This window comes from Astatotilapia calliptera, chromosome 14, assembly GCF_900246225.1.
Source record: "Astatotilapia calliptera chromosome 14, fAstCal1.2, whole genome shotgun sequence".
Taxonomy (NCBI): domain Eukaryota; kingdom Metazoa; phylum Chordata; class Actinopteri; order Cichliformes; family Cichlidae; genus Astatotilapia; species Astatotilapia calliptera.
The window spans coordinates 38,782,789-38,800,157 of NC_039315.1; the positions used below are offsets into that span (position 1 = coordinate 38,782,789).

Genomic DNA, 17,369 nt, shown 5'->3' on the forward strand with positions numbered 1-17,369 from the left:
TATTATTATTATTATTATTAATATTATTACTACTACTACTACTATTACATACAGTTATTATTTATTTAATATTTTGGTTTTGTGGGTGTGTGTTTTTGTTCCTGAAATTTTTGTCCCAGAATACAAATTAAACGAAATATATTTCACCATTAATTCTATATTTTGCTCCCAGTGGCCTTGGCTAAATCATATATTCTTAGTAGTCCGTCTGATTTATGAGCAGAAAACGAGGCACCAAATACAGCCCAAAAGAAGTTTGAACATTTACAGCTGAGCTGCAGAGTTGGCTCCTTGTCATTACATATGGTGGCAATATTTTCCCTACAGAAGATTTTCAGGCACTCCTGCTATGCGGTGTGCCTTATTGTCAAACGGACCTGACGTAGATCCAGACAACAACACAACGCACTTCTGATCATAACCGCGAAGAGTTCAGCTCGGTCCAGCATAAGCGTTCGGTTCCTGCTCGGCGTGGCGGAAATCCAGGCTCCTGACCGCCAACACTCAGGGCAAAGTTCCTGGAGGCTTTTGTTCGTCCTTCCCCTGGCGTTAGTAGGCGGATCTGTGGAGCACTTTTAAAAACGCGTGACCTCGATCTGTGAGCTCTGTGTGTGAGTTAAACATGTCGACCAGCGGAGATTTTGATTGCATAGTGATCGGGGCAGGCGTCCAGGGCTCCTTTACGGCCTATCAGCTGGCAAAAAAGAACAAGAAGACTCTGCTGTTGGAGCAGGTGCGTCATGAAACGATTTTGAGTCAAGAGTCTAACTTGAGCCATTGCATTTTAATCAGGTTTCTCTACGTTCCACTGTAACAGTACTCCATTACAGTTTACTTATAATTGACTACAAGTTCATAGAATGCATAGAAAATGTCACGAAAGAAGAAAGTATGAAAGAGTAGTTAGGAAAATACCATCAAAAGTAAAACTACTTAATTCACGAGTATGATAGGCAGTGAAGTTTAGTGTACTTTTTATTTTCCTTAAACAAAACAATATACAGATACGTGAAACAATAAGCAGATAAGTCACATACAGCACAGACAAAGGCGAGCAAAACAAGTAGAGTCCTTGTATTTGAAATGAAATATTTGTGTCTGTGCATCTACTTAAGTCTCATATTAGTATTATTAGAAGGTAGAGCCAAGAGGGGTATGGAAATTAAATATAAATACATGAGTAAAGAAAAACAAGTATTAAAAGTAATGTTATTACAGAACATTACCACAGTCCCTGAGGTGGTGGTGGTCCTGGTCTTCCTAGCCTAGACGTTTGAACTCTGATGTAGTGACGGTATCAGAGTTTCTCAGGTTGGGTGAACATTATGCATTTCATAGTTTGAAAACGTTATTCTTCATTCCTGATTCATTTTTTTTCCCTTTTCGGAGTCGTTTCCAGACGTCTTAAAGGAGGAAGCTCACCTGGAGGGTTTAGCCAATTTAAAGAAAAAAAAGAAGCTCCCAAACCCTGAGGAGGGGAGCCATTTAGAAGCTGACACACTGGTTGTGTTGAAGGAGTTAATCATGCAAACTGTATTGTATTTTAACTCTGACTTTATCATTTTTATCAAGCTGCTGGTTATTACTTCTATAAATTCCACAGTAGAGGAAACGTGCCTTAGGCAAAAATTGTTGTGATTTGACTACATAAATAATATTTTATCAAATTGAATTGAACTGAGTAGACAGGCCTTAAAACTGACGACTCTGCCTCCCATTCTACTTTTGAAAACTCTTGGAATCACCAGTAAGCCTGCAGTCTGAGAGCAAAGTGCTCTGTTGGGATAAAAAGTTACTATAAGGTCATTAAAATATGACGCAGTCTGATTGTTTAAGAGTCTGTATGTAAGAAGAAGGATTTTAAATTCAGTTCTGAATTGAACAGGGAGGCAATGAGTAGAAGTTAATATGGGAGAAATGTGCTCTCTCTTTCTGGTCCCAAGGGAAAAAAAAGAGAATTTTTTTATAGCAATGATGTCAATTAAAATTTATGCAGTGTTTTGTAATAATATTGCCTAAAGGAAGTATGTGTAAAATGTACTTTTTCCTACCACATAACTCTTTGGAACTTTGTGGCTACTTTTGTGTACGAGGAAGACTCCGCACAAAACCTCTGCAGCGAAGTTCCTATTTCACAGCAGTGTCATATCTGCAGTGAAATATTGTGGTCAGTGGTACTGAATAATGCATTAAGGTCTAGCAGGACAAGCACAGAGATGAGTCCACTGTCCACAAAAAAATATCATTCATAACTTTCACTAGTGCTGTTTTTTTCTGAATCTTGATTGAAACTCTTAAAAAAACATTACTTTACAAATGATCAGTAAACTGTTTTTGAGGTAAAGGGAAGGTTAGAAATTAGCCTGTAATAAGCTAAGGATCAAACAATGGCTTTATGAATAATGGTTTATTTGCCACTGCCTTAAAAGCCTGTGGTACGAAGCCTGTCAATAAAGACAGATCATCCTCTTTAAACTTGAAGAATTAATTCATGGTGGACTTTGGGCAGTCTTGGCAGTAATGGGGTCTAAAAGGCACATTGATGGTTTAGAGGAAGAAATTATTGAAGTTAACTTAGAAAGATTGATAGTAGAGACCTATCTAATATCAGCAGTTATTAGAGCTGGCGTACTTATTGATACATCTGTGGGACAGTTAAAGAAATATTTGGTTCAACAGAGCTTTGACTCTTTGTCAGCCTGGCTCGAATTCTCAAAAGAAACCTAGGGTTGTGCCTGTTTTCCTCAATGAATTAAAAAAGTAAAGTGTCCTGGCTTTACAGAGGTGGGTTTTAGGCGGTGCTGCCCCGGGTGAGGAGCAGCAGTGGGATCTGTGCTTTCTCCAGGAAAAGGAGGACTGGAGTGCTGAAGCAGCAAGTGCCTCTGACAAACCCCAATCGAGTAGTCTGGCGTTGTTAAGGCGGCCTAGGCAGAGACCATTTTCCCCTGGATTGGGATACAGGTGGCAGTGGTGGAGGAGAATAGACAGTTGAAGAGGCTAGAGAGTGAGTGGAGAGTAGAGAGGCTGGTGTGAAGCAGAGACCGGCCACTCTTATCACCAGAGGATTGGGCAGGGAGGGATCAGTATCTTTGAAGTCCTCCAATAGCCAAGTGAGTCCCATAATGTAGGGATTCGTTGTCTGGAGTGCGTCGCTGTCAGTCCCTCACCATTGACTGTGTCCATGTTACCGGTTGTGTCATTCTGTGATGATTGTGGAGAATTTGGACCCAAAATGCAGACTTCAAGACAGATTTCAATAAATGAAAAAATAAGCTTTAGTTACATAAGGCAGCAAGTCCAGATGTAGTCAAAAGTAGTCCTAAACAGGTAACACGTGAGGAACACACTCAAACAGTACAATGTAACAAAGAACTGAAGACAGCTAAGGGTTAATTTCAAAGGTATTCAGACTTCCCCTTCTATATACTTTTTGACTGGGTCTGGTTTTCCTCAGCTGGTCTTGTTGTCTTTAGTTTATACAAAAATGTACAGTAAATGAGTCATAATGATATTTGCGGCCTGCAGCCGAGACTGCAGTTTTATGTACTTTTGAGCATTTTCTTACTTCAATGCAGAAGTAATTTAACCAGTTGTTTTCATGCTTATATTTTCCAGTTTGTACTGCCCCACAGCCGAGGGAGTTCCCACGGCCAGACCCGCATCATCCGCAAGGCCTACGAGCAGAACTTCTACACCCACATGATGGAGGAGTGCTATGAACTGTGGGCTCAGCTGGAGAGTGAGGCAGGAGTGAAATTGTACAGGTAAGGAGTCAGCAGAAGAACAGAGAGAAAACCCAGAACAAGGAGATTTGTTACGTTCAAGGTGTTATGTACGCACAAGAGCAACAACTCAATCTACAGGAGCTATTAATGCATGACTTTCTCATTATGTTGGGTCTAAACTCAGACCCCGCTGTATCCAGGACTTATTCCCATGAAAGAAAAGCAAGGCAACAGTGTTCGATCGATTTCTTGCGCAAGGGAGGCCTCTCGTCTGTGACCAGCACGTTGAAATGACCACGCTGGTGGCCTCCTCTCGCCGCCTTTTATTGACAAACTTCAAACAATAGTTTACAAAACACCTCCCCTTGCAACCCCCTTTGGTTACAAAGACAAGGCACTGTATGTAAGTGTGTGTGTGTGGGTGTTATGTGAGAATGTGTGTGTGTGTGTGTGTGTGTGTGTGTGTGTGTGTGTGTGTGTGTGTGTGTGTGTGTGTGTGTGTGTGTGTGTGTGTTTGATCAAAGGGTCATAAAACCTAAAAGCAGGAACAACATCCTTGGTCATAAAGAGGGTAGTCTTCCCCCACACCCAATGTATGGTTTACCAAAGATAACACAGTGAAACCATACAAAGGGTAGGAAGCTCTACCAAACATCAAACAGATCTTCAAGTTAGGATGTATCTACAATAAAACCTCCCCCAGCACAGAGTGGCTGGAGAGGTGGTCAGGATCAAAGGAATGGCTTTGATCCTACTGCTTAAACTAAGACTGTACAAATTTAAGAAACACAATGGCAACATTCAACAATTAGACTTAACACATTACCTCCAGCATCACTGAATTGGCCGTTGACAGCTCCTATGCTTTTGAATGTGGTGTAAATAACCTCATTAATATTTTGTAAAGTAGTTTGTAAAGTTATGAGTGACTATTATATTGTTGGAGTGGATGCTTTTATTTTGAAAGTCACAGAGCGACAAAGTTGCCGTAAATCAAGTGGCGTAAACCATACAGCAAACCAGACAGAAGCGCGAGTTTTAATGCACAGAGAGAAGGTGTGCTCTATGGTTAATGGACGGGAATGGGGAAAAGAACGGCTATTAAGGTGCAATACTGAGTTGTAAGCAGTTTCTTAGCACCTGGTTACATGTGGAACGGTGCCTTTTTGTCTTTTTCTTTTTTCTTTTTTTTTTCTTTTCTTTTTAAACTTTCGGAACCTCATTTCATTCACAGAGACAGTGGCATAAATCTGTGTGTAACCCCCATCAGCACTTTCACTTTCCATCCATCCATCCATTTTCATCCGCTTTGTCCGGGGCCGGGTCGCGGGGGCAGCAGCCTAAGCAAAGAGGCCCAGACCTCCCTCTCCCCAGCCACCTCCTCCAGCTTATCCGGGGGAATACCAAGGCGTTCCCAGGCCAGCCGAGAGATATAATCTCTCCAGCGTGTCCTGGGTCTGCCCCGGGCCTCCTCCCGGTGGGACATGCCTGGAACACCTCACCCAGGAGGCGCCCAGGGGGCATCCTTGTCAGATGCCCGAACCACCTCAGCTGGCTCCTTTCGATGTGGAGCAGCAGCTGCTCTACTCTGAGCCCCTCCCGGATGGCCGAACTTCTCACCCTATCTCTAAGGGAGAGGCCAGCCACCCTTCGGAGGAAGCTCATTTCTGCCGCTTGTATCCGCGATCTCGTTCTTTCGGTCACTACCCACTAGAGCAGGGCGATATGGCCAAAAATATTTATCACGATATATATTTGAAAATTTGCGATAACGATATAACTGACGATATAATTGATGCGAGACAAAATACAACTCCACAACATTACTAGCGCAAAAAGACAACCTTCCATTTATTTTCACTTAAACAAGAAGCTGGTTTTTATGTACATTAAAGCTTTATAAAAATGTAACAGTGCAAATGCAAATTCCTTGCTGAAAGTTTAACCAAAAGGCATTTCCAGTAGAAATGGGCTGACATATCCTGAGCATAACCATGTATAATATCCACTGAAGTTAAAAAGAGGTGCTTTGCAACATTAAACTGCAGTGTGCAGTACGTATTTTTCGGACCATAAGGTGCACGGGATTATAAGGCACATTAAGCGAAACAAAGCAGTCAGATAAATCAAACTTTATTAAACTCATTCTTCTTGCTTCCTCCACTTCTGTACCATTGATTCATTAATGTTGAATTCTCTGGCAGCTGCTCTATTCCCATGTATATTAATGACTGACCTCGTATTGTGGATGGATTATCTCAGTTGTTCTCCTGACTGAAGTTTGGTCCGTTTACAGCATCCTGCCATGCGATTGCATTTGTCTCTAACCATGAGGAACCTTCACGTTAACTTTTATAAGTGGAAAAGTGTTAGTGTTCGTCCTCCAGCTTCACTGTTTATGTTATGCTAACATAGCTGTGTCGCTAGCGATCACGTAGCACATCATAATATACCAGCTAGCCCAACTTCAGTAACCCTACAAACGTCACTGCTGTTTAGTTTCCTGTCTTCATTTATGTTGGAAGTGATAGCAGAGCTGTACGTTTGAATTTTTTCAGAAATCTCTCAGTCAGAACATGCAATATCATGCTTAGGTAACTAGCAAAACTAGCGAGCTAACTTCCGCTAGCTTCCTGCTAACTTCTAACTCCGTTAAATGTAATAACTTTTATTTTCATGGATGCCTGGAAGTTAAACTTCATAGTTTCACCTGGTAAAGCAGCAATGCTGATCGTTTTATTAAAGATGAAAGAATTTAGACAGTTTTCAACTCTCAGTGATGCTGCAGTGTTGTTTGACCTGAAGTCAAATATTCGGAGTTTAGGACCCAGATTACTCCCAGCTTTAAGAGCATCTTAGTCCGACAAATACGACAATAACAACGGCCGCTTGCATGTTCTGCAAAAAAATGTGCTTTGTTGTGTATCTGACAGACAAACACCAAACCAGTTCCACATCACGGAAGTTGCACCATTTTACAAACCAATTCTGGTTCCTCAACAATCGGCCATGTGCGTATGAAAACAAAGGCACTGCGCATGCGCATTTTACTCCCATTCTATCGCGATATTTCATTTTCCTATCGTTGCCTAACATTATACCGGTATTACCGTGAACGGTATAATATGGCCCAGCCCTACTACCCACAGCTCGTGGCCATAGGTGAGGGTAGGGGCGTAGATCGACCGGTAAATTGAGAGCTTCGCTTTTACACCCAGATCCCTCTTCACCACGACGGACCGGTGCAGCGTCCACATTACTGCAGCTGCAGCCCCAATCCGTCTGTCGATCTCCGGCTCCCTTCTCCCATCACTCGCGAACAAGACCCCGAGATACTTGAACTCCTCCACTTGGGGCAGGAACTCATCCCCGACCCGGAGTGGGCACTCCACCCTGATCATATTCCTTTAAACTGTCCCATTTTGTCTCATTACCAGTAATTTTGATAGCACATTGTTTCATTATTTGTGTCTCAAAATAATAGTTTGTTGTACTAGAACACACTCACATTATGTTCCTTAGAAATACTGCGAATTCCCTGGTCTACAGCTTATGACTGATGGGTCTGCAAGTAAAGGCCACCTGTGCCCTTGAGCTGTTAAAAAAAATGACTGCATCACAATGAGAAATGTTCAAGCCAGGCTGGTTTGAGCAGCTGCTTCTAGAATATAAGCCATTAAAAAAGAGCAAGAGCTAAGCTAAAATCTACCCTCTGGACTATCTTCCTTTCCCTGTCATGTATATGACAGTGTGTTAGCACATCCATCAGCTGAAGCTGTACCATGCATCACCTGTTATGTCAGGTCAGGTCAAATGACGTATCACATTTATGAGTCTACATGATTTTTTTTGCTTTCTCTGTCACACATTTGCAAGCACACAACCACACACATTAAATTGTGTGATGAATGGCTAAGCTGTGGTTGCAAGTGACTTATGGCTGCTGACAGATTTCGGAATGGCTTTGTGAAAGCAGTGCTGGCGCGGGTGGGTCAGTTATCTCTCAGACAGATCTCTGAATCAGACCCTCTCACTATAGGACTCAATAACTTAACACACTGGAGCTGGGGTATTACCACTAGTAATGATGTCCAGCCACTATGATGTCACAGGTGATATTAATGGGTCCATTTATTACTTGGTTTCATAGTTTTGTTCACCATCTGTAATTAATGCATCAAAGAACTGATGGTATATGATAACTTAATATTCTGCGGGTAAGGTCCTTAACGTTTCGATTTTTAGTGAACTTGAGTTTACTGGCTGAGTCCATCTCTCGTTAAACTGTGCAGTATCTTTGTAACCGTAGTCACGGCATGTAACACTTTTCGTTCTTGTATTTATATAAACTGAATATTGAGTTTTGTCTTCACACCGTTGACACTGCAGAGCAACTTTCCAGAGTGTGAATACTGGATGCGATACAGCTGTACTGCCCTGTACCACCCCTCCCCTGCAGTGGAGCCATAGATGCGATGGCTGCTGTTTTTTCCACCTGTGGACACACCTGCCCACCTCCCAAGTGGTAGCCCAGCTACTGTACTTCCCTCCATCCAACCGCACACATCTTCAGGTTGACCGTGAGCTCCGCCCGCCACAGGGACTCCAGGGTGGCATCCACCTGCTGCACATGCTCCGCTGTGGTGTTGCTGTGGATGATGACGTAGATGGCAGCATATGCAGTGTGTGGATGCAGCACCCGGTCCATGAGGCACTGAAAAGTGGCGGGGGCTGCAAACAAGCTGAACGGAAGTGAACCGTGATACAATCAATCAATCAATCAATCAAAGCTTTATTCGCCACATGCAGGTTGCCCTCGAGTGAAATGGTACCCCCCCCTCCGTCATTACACACACAACACAGACATTACATGGGGATACAAGTCGGAGATCGGTAGCATTACAGAAAAACACTGAAATATACACTACAATGGGAAAGTACAAGAGGAAAAAAAGAGACCTCTACTCGTGCTGTGCTTCCATGGCAGGACAGCATGAGAACAGGAAACAAAAAAACTCCTCTGCACAAAAAGCACATAAATGTCCACAGCACAACTTTGTGAAAGACATAACAAGCCACAGGATTGGGTGGGGGGGTGAGGAGTAATACGAAGCGAGCACAGCAGCCGCCCTGCACAGCGCTACCATTCCAGCGCGGCACACAGACCCACCGTGTTCCCCCGCAGGAAACAAGCATCGAAGGCGTGATACCTTGTTCACCTTGCAGTAGTTGACACAGAAACATATAGAACGATCTTTCTACAACACAAGAACTATGGAGCTACACTACGCACTGTAGTGACTCTTCTATTACTTCCATTTTCAGCCAAATTCTGTATGAACAATTTGTCTTTTATGCTCAGGTAACCAATAAGGCTGTGCATGCACTGTCACAACTAGGGACGTTTCAAAATGTATCTCTAAGAAAGTGGTGTGAACGATCAGGGGAGAGAACACCTCAGCGCTGTTGCAATGCAGCAATATCTGCTCTCTATTGTGAGATAGTTATCATAATTGAGGGAGGCGGGGATGGTTGAATTTTTTCCTTAACTAGAAATGTGGTTTCAGCCTCTCTCTATGCTTTTAGGAAGGTGATATACCTGTGTGGCTCCACCCGTGTCTGACCCCCACCACTTCAAAGTCACTGTGTGACCATAAAGGGTCCTCACCACTTGGCAAGTAACCTAGAGCTGTATGAAGGGTGGAATATGAGTACTTGGGTTTTTTAATTTAAGGAAAATGCCAATTGAGCTCCACAGTGGCAGGCAGTGAACACAGGGCCCATTCAAGGACGTAGAGCTCTCATAACCCTCAGAATATTCACATTACTGGTTTGTTGAAGGTCATTTTGTAGGACTCTGCCATCGCTCATCCCATTCCTCCTTGCATAAAGGAGCAGACACCAGACCTACTGATGGGTGAAGCACCTTCTAGGGCCTAGTCAAGATATCCTTCACTAACTACATGCCGGGTCCAGGTTTCACTTTATGTTGCCAGTTACGACACTGATCCTAGCCAAATTCAAAATTAGTGAAAAAAAAAAAGGTCAGAAAAGATGAGGAAGAAAAAAATGTCAGTTGTCCACCTCCAAAACTCCTCTAGTGTGCCAAAGCAGCTGAAACCGATTAACAATCCTGTCTGTTATTTAACTGACCAGATCAATATCCCAGAAGTTTAATTGACTTGATGCTATACTTAAAGTGGGGTTTTTTTTATCATTTTTTTTAGCAGTGCAGTTTGTAGCTAGCTCTTTATGATACTTTCGTTTCTTTTCTTTTTTTTAATGCCAAAGTTAACATTGCACTCTATTAAAGTCAATTACTAGTTTATTAATTTCTTTTTTTGAAGATTTATTTTCAAGATGCCGCCTTAAATTTCCCCTAATCTCCACTTTCAGACAAACAGGGCTCCTGGTTATGGGGCCAGAGAAGAGTGAAAATTACCAAAATATTAAGGACACCCTTCAAACAAACAAGGTTCCCATGGTTGTCCTGACCCATGACATCTTTAGTCAGCACATTCCCAATGTCAACTTGGCTAAGGGAGACGGAGCACTGGTGGATACAACTGCTGGAGTTCTATTTGCTGACCGCACACTCAAAACCGTACAGGTATACCACTGATAACATGATACGGACTTGTGCCGTGTCTTGAGTGTGTGAATGTGGATGTTTTGGTTTGTTCTGAAATTTGACAGAATCAAGTCTAAAAATTCCAGTTTAACAAATGAAATATTTTAAATAAAAAAGTAAAAATGATATCATCATTACTAAAAACAAGTCCAGGCATTCCAAAATATTTTAGGACTTTGTATTTTTAAATGCATGCTCAAAGACAGTCAGTATGAGGAATCTGTTTTTGTTTTGTCTTTTTATAATAAATTAAATGTACTTGAACCCACTGTCCATTAATCATCATCCACTTTACAAAGTTCCATATACATTTCTTGCATTCGTTCCAGTAGCTATTACTGTACCATTTAACAGCTATAACAGGAATTTCAAATGTTTTGCTGCTCTCTTCTTTTACAGGGGCAATTTCAGAAATTAGGTGGAGTTATAAGAGACAACGAGAAGGTAACGGACATCAAGCCTGGCCCTGTTGTAAGAGTGTCAACCTCTGTGGGTGTTTATCATGCTAAGAGTTTGGTGATCACCGCTGGACCCTGGGCTAATAAACTGCTGGCCAACACTGGTTTACAGTTGCCACTAGAGGTATTAAAATGTTCAGTATACAATGTGCAATGTTTATATGGCTGTACACGCGTTACAGTATTTTCAGGATGAATATAAGAAAGTTATTAGTGTCCTTGTTGCTTTTGAAACTGTTATTTCAAAGAATGGGGCCAAGTGAGCTGCTGTCTTTGGTGCAACTTTGGTGCATCAAAAAGCAATAAGATGGAATTTTGACAACTTGACCCCATTAAATGGCAATTAACTGTGATTTTTAATTAATTTAAGTCACAATAAATAGAAATTTTGGACTCTTAATGTAAATAGAAATTCTATGACATAGATTTCTGTTTCATGTTACAGACTTGAAACAGAAATTCATAGTTCTTTTAGAAATAATGTAGTTGCTGTGGGATGGCAATTTAATAACTGAAAAATGACATTGGCACCCTTGATTTTCTATTGGACTATAACCAGAATACAACCAGATCCCTTCTGTGACTCACCACTTTACTGTGGAGGAGGGGTTTGTGGTCCCAGTGAAACCAGGAGTTATGTCGTTGGACTGCAGATGACACACATGAAGATGGGTGTGATCTCCATTAAAATTGAAAATGTATGCCATGCCTTCTAATGATATTGTCTTGGGGAAGCATCTATAATATAAACAGAATTGGCCCTACCAAGAAACCCTGTGGAACTCCATAATTAACCTTAGTGTGTAAAGAGGACTCTCCATTTACATGAATGGAGTCTATTAGAGAAATATGATTCACACCACCGCAGCGCAATACCACAGCATTCTCTAATTGCTTTAATAAAATATGGTCAATGGTATCAAACCCTGCACTAAGATGTACAGGACAAGCAAAGAGAGGAGTCCACTGTCAAAGGCGCTTATTTGTAACCTTTACTGTTGCTGTTTATATACTGTGACAAGTTCTGAAACCTGACTGAAACTCTTCAAATAAACCATTCCTCTGCAGGAATCGGATCAGCTATTGGTTTTACAACTACTCTTTCAAGAATTTTTGAGATAAGAGAAAGGTTTGAGATTGGTCTATAATTACCTAAGATCAATTGGAGATAAAAAGTCTGTATAAATATAAATGGTATTGAAAGTAGCTCTACATAATATTACATTTGTGAGATGGTTATGAGTAAGTTTTTCTCTTTTGGTTACAGTTTTATTTGTGAAGTAACTGATGAAGTCTTTTCTAGTGAAGGGAATGGTTGGCTCAACAGAGCTCTACTTTTTGTCAGCCTGGCTACAGTGCTGAAGAGAAACCTAGCATTGTTCTTATTTTCTTCAATCAGTGATGTGCCTTGGTACACATTTGAGTTATACCAGGGAATCAAGTACTTCTGATTTGAAGCTTTCATTTTCAGAGAAGTCACAGTGTTCAGAGCTGTACGCAGTGAAGATGTAATACTGTTAACAAGCTAATCGACCTCTGTTGGAGTAGAGTTCTGATAGCTGCTCTGTCTGCTCTATTCATGTGTTGGCACATGGCACTGAAGAAGATAAGTGGCAGAATTATATCCTTAACCTCCGAGGACCTGGCGTCCACATATGTGGACATCACATTTTGGGTTGTCTAGATCAAAATACAAAATTTTGCTCTACAAGGGCCTGATATCCACTCATGAGGACATTATACTGCCTTTGTTTTATGAAAATTTAAAACGAATAGCCTCATATGTGGCTCTCATTTTTCTTAGAAACACAAATCGGGCAAAAAAAAAAATCTTGTGATTTTTATTTATTTATTTTTTTGTTTTGTTTTTTTTGTTTGTGCATTCATTGGGTCCCAAAATGCCCAAATACGAAAGAGAAACTAAAAATTCATGCCGTGGAAGAGTTCGGGTCTGAGGAGGTTAAACTTAGTTACAGCACTTTCAGGAAGACATCTACTGTGATGCAATGTATTGCCCACTACTGTGAAATTCATTATTGTTAATTTAAATGTTATTAGAAATAATCAGTCAGGGTTTTTGGTAAAATTGCCCACAATAATTATTTTATCTGAGTTGAGCAGTAAATCAGATAAAAAGTCAGAGAAATCAGAAGTTCTGAGTGAGGGCCGGGCGGATAATAGATAACAACAAATAAAATTTTCCAGTTAGGGTGGACAAGGCCTTTGGTTGATTTATAAGCTGGAGTTTGGTGCCACTCCTCAGCCTGTGCTTCGAGGACTCTGACAGTTCATATGACTCAGTTTAAATATGAGTAAATACCCCTAACATAATCATCCTGCTGTAACCAGGTTTCTGTATTAGGCTGGATAAGCTTAAGCGGGCAGTGTGGGTGTCTCTGATTAGGCTCTATCGACAGACAGATGGATGGATGGATTTATTTTCCCTGTTGCAGAATTTGTCTGGCTTTTCAAATTAGACAGCAATTATTTGCAGACATTTGTCAATTTGTCAGTGGTTGCAATCAGTCCAAGTCGGACTGCAGTTATTTAGAAAGAAATTGCCTCCCACCAGGTGACATGTGTAATTGCTTTGCGACCTCTGGTCAGCCAGAGGCTGAGGGTGTTTCACTCACAATCTCTAAATGAACGTTTGGTTGCAATAGCTATTTGCAATGGGCTATTGAAAGTGACAAAATTCAATACAACCACCAGGTAACTTCCTTTAGGTGCTTGCCATTCTATTTTTACTCTAGTGTGACGGAGTCATAACCGTTCACGTGTCATTTAATGTAAGCTGTAAAATGATGTTCAGAAACGTAAAATTAGCTAACAAAATTCAGTGTGTCCTTGGTTCAGTGGTGCTTTATAGGCGCTGTGTTTTTTGCCAAATCATTTTAACTGCTTCCGTGTGCTCGTTTTTAGCTTGGCTGAGTCAGTTTTGCAATGAACTGCAAAACCTGCTAAATCCAAATGTAAATAAGGGCATGAGTCACCAGCAGCAGTGGTGGTTCAGTTGATGAGCTGTGGCCAGGTTTATTAGAAATAATTCTATTGTGGGCAAAACAAAAAAGATTGTAATTAAATTTTGCAAATAATATTTTTTACATGAGCAATCTTTGCATAAACAGCAAATCTGTGGACTCGGTTAAATTCCTTGGTGGGCATATCACAGATGATGTGAACTAAACCACAAGTACATCCTTTAGAGAAGAAAGCACCATAGCTCCTGTAGTTCTGATGGACTGAGAGGTTTGTTCTCCAAAATGAAAGATGCTAGAAGATTAAAATCCTGGGAGGAAAAATTATTTCCTGACTGTAGATGCATGTAATTAGTGATGCCTGTGACAAACACACCATATGTATTACCTTATGACTAATATTATTAATTTAGAATATTAACTTGTGACTTTTTTCATGCAGTGCATGAGATCCAATCCAGTTCAGCTCCCCCACCCCTTTTATCACGGGGATACTGTCCTTCCTACCCTTTTATATTCATCTGAAGATACCACAGAAACAAAATAATTTCTCTTCCACATTTAAACAGCTCAAGAGACCTGATTCAGCAAATCAGTCTTTTCCATTTTGCAATATGCCACACAGCCTGAAAAGAGAAGGTGATGAGAAAACAAGCAGACAGCTGTTAGAGTGGAGAAGTGGAGGTGATATTGGAATTGCATTATTCAGGCGGGGTGGTGGTGGGGTGAAAAGGTGTTGAATGTCATGCTTGAGTGAACTGGCGGAAAAGCACAAGCTCTGAGCACATTGGCTCACCAGAGCACTTGTGTCAGAATTTTTATTGTCCCGGGGAATGAGTGTACGGCCTATTAGTTCATTACACTAAAAGCTCCTGAAAAATGTGTCCTTATTATTGCTACCCATTGATGGACGTCATTTGTACAAGCATGTGTACGTTTCATTAAATCCTAATTCTCGCCTCACCACTGCAGAGCAACTTTTGTAATAGCACTTTTGTTTCAGAGGAAATAAATCTGAGTAGGTTGCAGTAGGAGGTGTTATGCATGAGTATATTTTAAGTTTTAGCTACTATGGTGTTTGCAAGCTGATATCAACGTGCTAATTTTGTTTCAAATGTGTAATATTCAGATTTAAAATTTAGACTATACATTATACAATATGTTTAAACTATAATAAATTCAATTCAGTCATATGTGGGGAAACCCTGCATTCAACAAGTACCAAGACTGGCATGGCATTTTGCATTAATTTATTTATTCTTTTGGTCAAGCTGGTCAATGCTGTATAAATATACAGTCAGTCTTGAGGTCCTTGACTGTGTTGCTAATGACTTTATGTTACTGCAGGTAGTAAAGATCAACGTGTGCTACTGGAAGGAGAAGGTTCCTGGGTCCTATAGCATGAAGCAGCGCTTTCCCTGCTTCGTACAAACTGAATGCTTGGAGTCCAAAGTGCATATCTACGGACTTCCGTCCAATGAGTACCCAGGGCTAATGAAGGTACGTCATGTAACTGGGCCTTTAAGTGAAGTTTTACACAGAAATTACTGCATACCTACCTCTAACATACAAACTGTGAGAAGGAAGTAGACTTTATAAAAGATCAATTCAAAATTTGATTTCAACATGTGATTTTGTTGTTCCTCATTTGGTTTTGTTGTCTCGGTAAATGCTTCTAGCACTTCAATATCGGTATATAAATCTGTGCTGTGTACTCAACCAGATACATTTTTTTAATCAAATGAAGGCAACGACACCAGAGTATAGCTTATGGATATGAATAACAGGGGTGTTATTTAAGTTCAGTGGCTGAACTGTGGGAGTGGAAAGGAGGACCCAAGAGCGGACACGAGTTTAAACACTGGATTTAAACAAAAAGTGAGCCATTTATTATGGCTGGAAAACAATGAATAAAAAAATAAAGCAAAGGCAAGCAGGGCGAAAACTAAACTAAAATCTAAACTGGGAAAAATTAAACTATGATTACTATGACTGAACTATGGTAACTGTGATAACAAACCTTATCAACATTATTCTGACCAGGAACGTGCGAGAAACTATGATGAACAAGAACATGAAACATGAAGTACATGGAACTTGACGTGACGTGGTGGGAGGAAACACAGACGACCTGACGAAGACTGAAGGAAAACAGTCTTTGTGTGTAGGGGAAGTAGGAACATATGGGGAAACAGCTGACTAGAATAAACATAATGAGGCCACAGGGGAAGTAAAACTAAACACATCAAACATGGAAACACCAGGCTTTTCAAAATAAAACAGGAAACATAGAGAGACGTAGACATGACAACACCAGCTAGACAATAAGAACATAGAACACGGGTAGACAAGCACACGGGCATGACTGAAAGTAAAGCACTGAGGACAAGACAGACCACATAGAGGACAGGAAAGGACTCATAACTAAAGAGACATAGAAGAACCTAAAATAGACCTAAAACTCAAGGCCAACTAATAATAATACTGGAACTTGATATCCTTTCAATATAATATAAGAAATCACAAAAATAAACTCAAAATGCTGGGTCACAGCCCCTGACATGAACAGGCAAAAACAGGGCCAAATGCAGCGGTCCAGTTCAAATCTGACCTTTTACTTGCACGTCTTCACTGGTGTCCTCTCTGCTTTTTATTGAACAATATCTCTGTGAAGGTTCTCAGTCATCCAGGTCATCGTAGTCAAAGGAGCTTGCAAAGAAAAGCGTCTGGACTTCTTTAAGTTACTTGAAGACGTTTCACCTCTCATCCGAGAAGCTTCTTCAGTTCTGAGGTCAAATGGTGGAGAGTCCCAGATATAAACCTAGTGGGAGTTTCCCCCCACAGAGGGACAAAAGGACCCCCTGATGATCCTCTAATCGCCTGAGCCAAGGTGTGAAACTGGGTGTGGGTCCCAATCAGCCAGAGTTTTGGGTGAATTCATTGTGAAACCTTATCATGCGAATTCCTCTTTCAAAACATCTGATGCCAATGTTCACATTTTGGACAGAGAGGACAGATGGTTTGAAAGAGGAGTGAAAGAAACCATCTATGTCCACTGTGAGCGACCATCTTTGAACAGAGGCGGGGGTTTACGACACCAACTCTCTGCCATCTATAATCCAGTTTTGAGATCCCTTCCCAGACGCCTTAACGCCCACTCACATTCTGGGCCATCTGACCTCAGGAATTCGCATGATAAGGTGATAAGGTGGGGCCAGGTTTCACAATGAACACACCCGAAACTCTGGCTGATTGGGACCCACACCCAGTTTCACACCTTGGCTCAGGCGATTAGAGGATCATCAGGGTGTCCTTTGTCCCTCTGTGGGGGGAAACTCCCACTAGGTTTATATCTGGGACTCTCCACCATTTGACCTTAGAACTGAAGAAGCTTCTCGGATGAGAGGTGAAATGTCTTCAAGCAACTTAAAGAAGTCCAGACGCTTTTCTTTGCAAGCTCCTTTGACTATTGAACAATATCATAAAGTAAAAATAACTAATATTTTAAAAAGAATATGAGTAATAAAATCACCAACAAACAGTTATTTAATCTTATTTGTAAGTTCATTGAGCTCTT

General features: G+C 41.0%; 1 protein-coding gene across 1 annotated transcript in view; it reads left to right on the top strand.

The window, feature by feature from the left end:
* The first annotated feature begins 425 nt into the window (after positions 1 to 425).
* pipox (pipecolic acid oxidase) overlaps positions 426 to 17,369 on the top strand; it is a 32,569-nt gene continuing 15,625 nt past the window's right edge. The window contains exons 1-5 of the mRNA XM_026191727.1: positions 426 to 733; positions 3,616 to 3,764; positions 10,122 to 10,335; positions 10,756 to 10,938; positions 15,140 to 15,292. Of these exons, the coding sequence (XP_026047512.1) occupies positions 623 to 733; positions 3,616 to 3,764; positions 10,122 to 10,335; positions 10,756 to 10,938; positions 15,140 to 15,292 (810 nt within the window). The 5' untranslated portion in view covers positions 426 to 622. The remainder of the gene's footprint in view (positions 734 to 3,615; positions 3,765 to 10,121; positions 10,336 to 10,755; positions 10,939 to 15,139; positions 15,293 to 17,369) is intronic.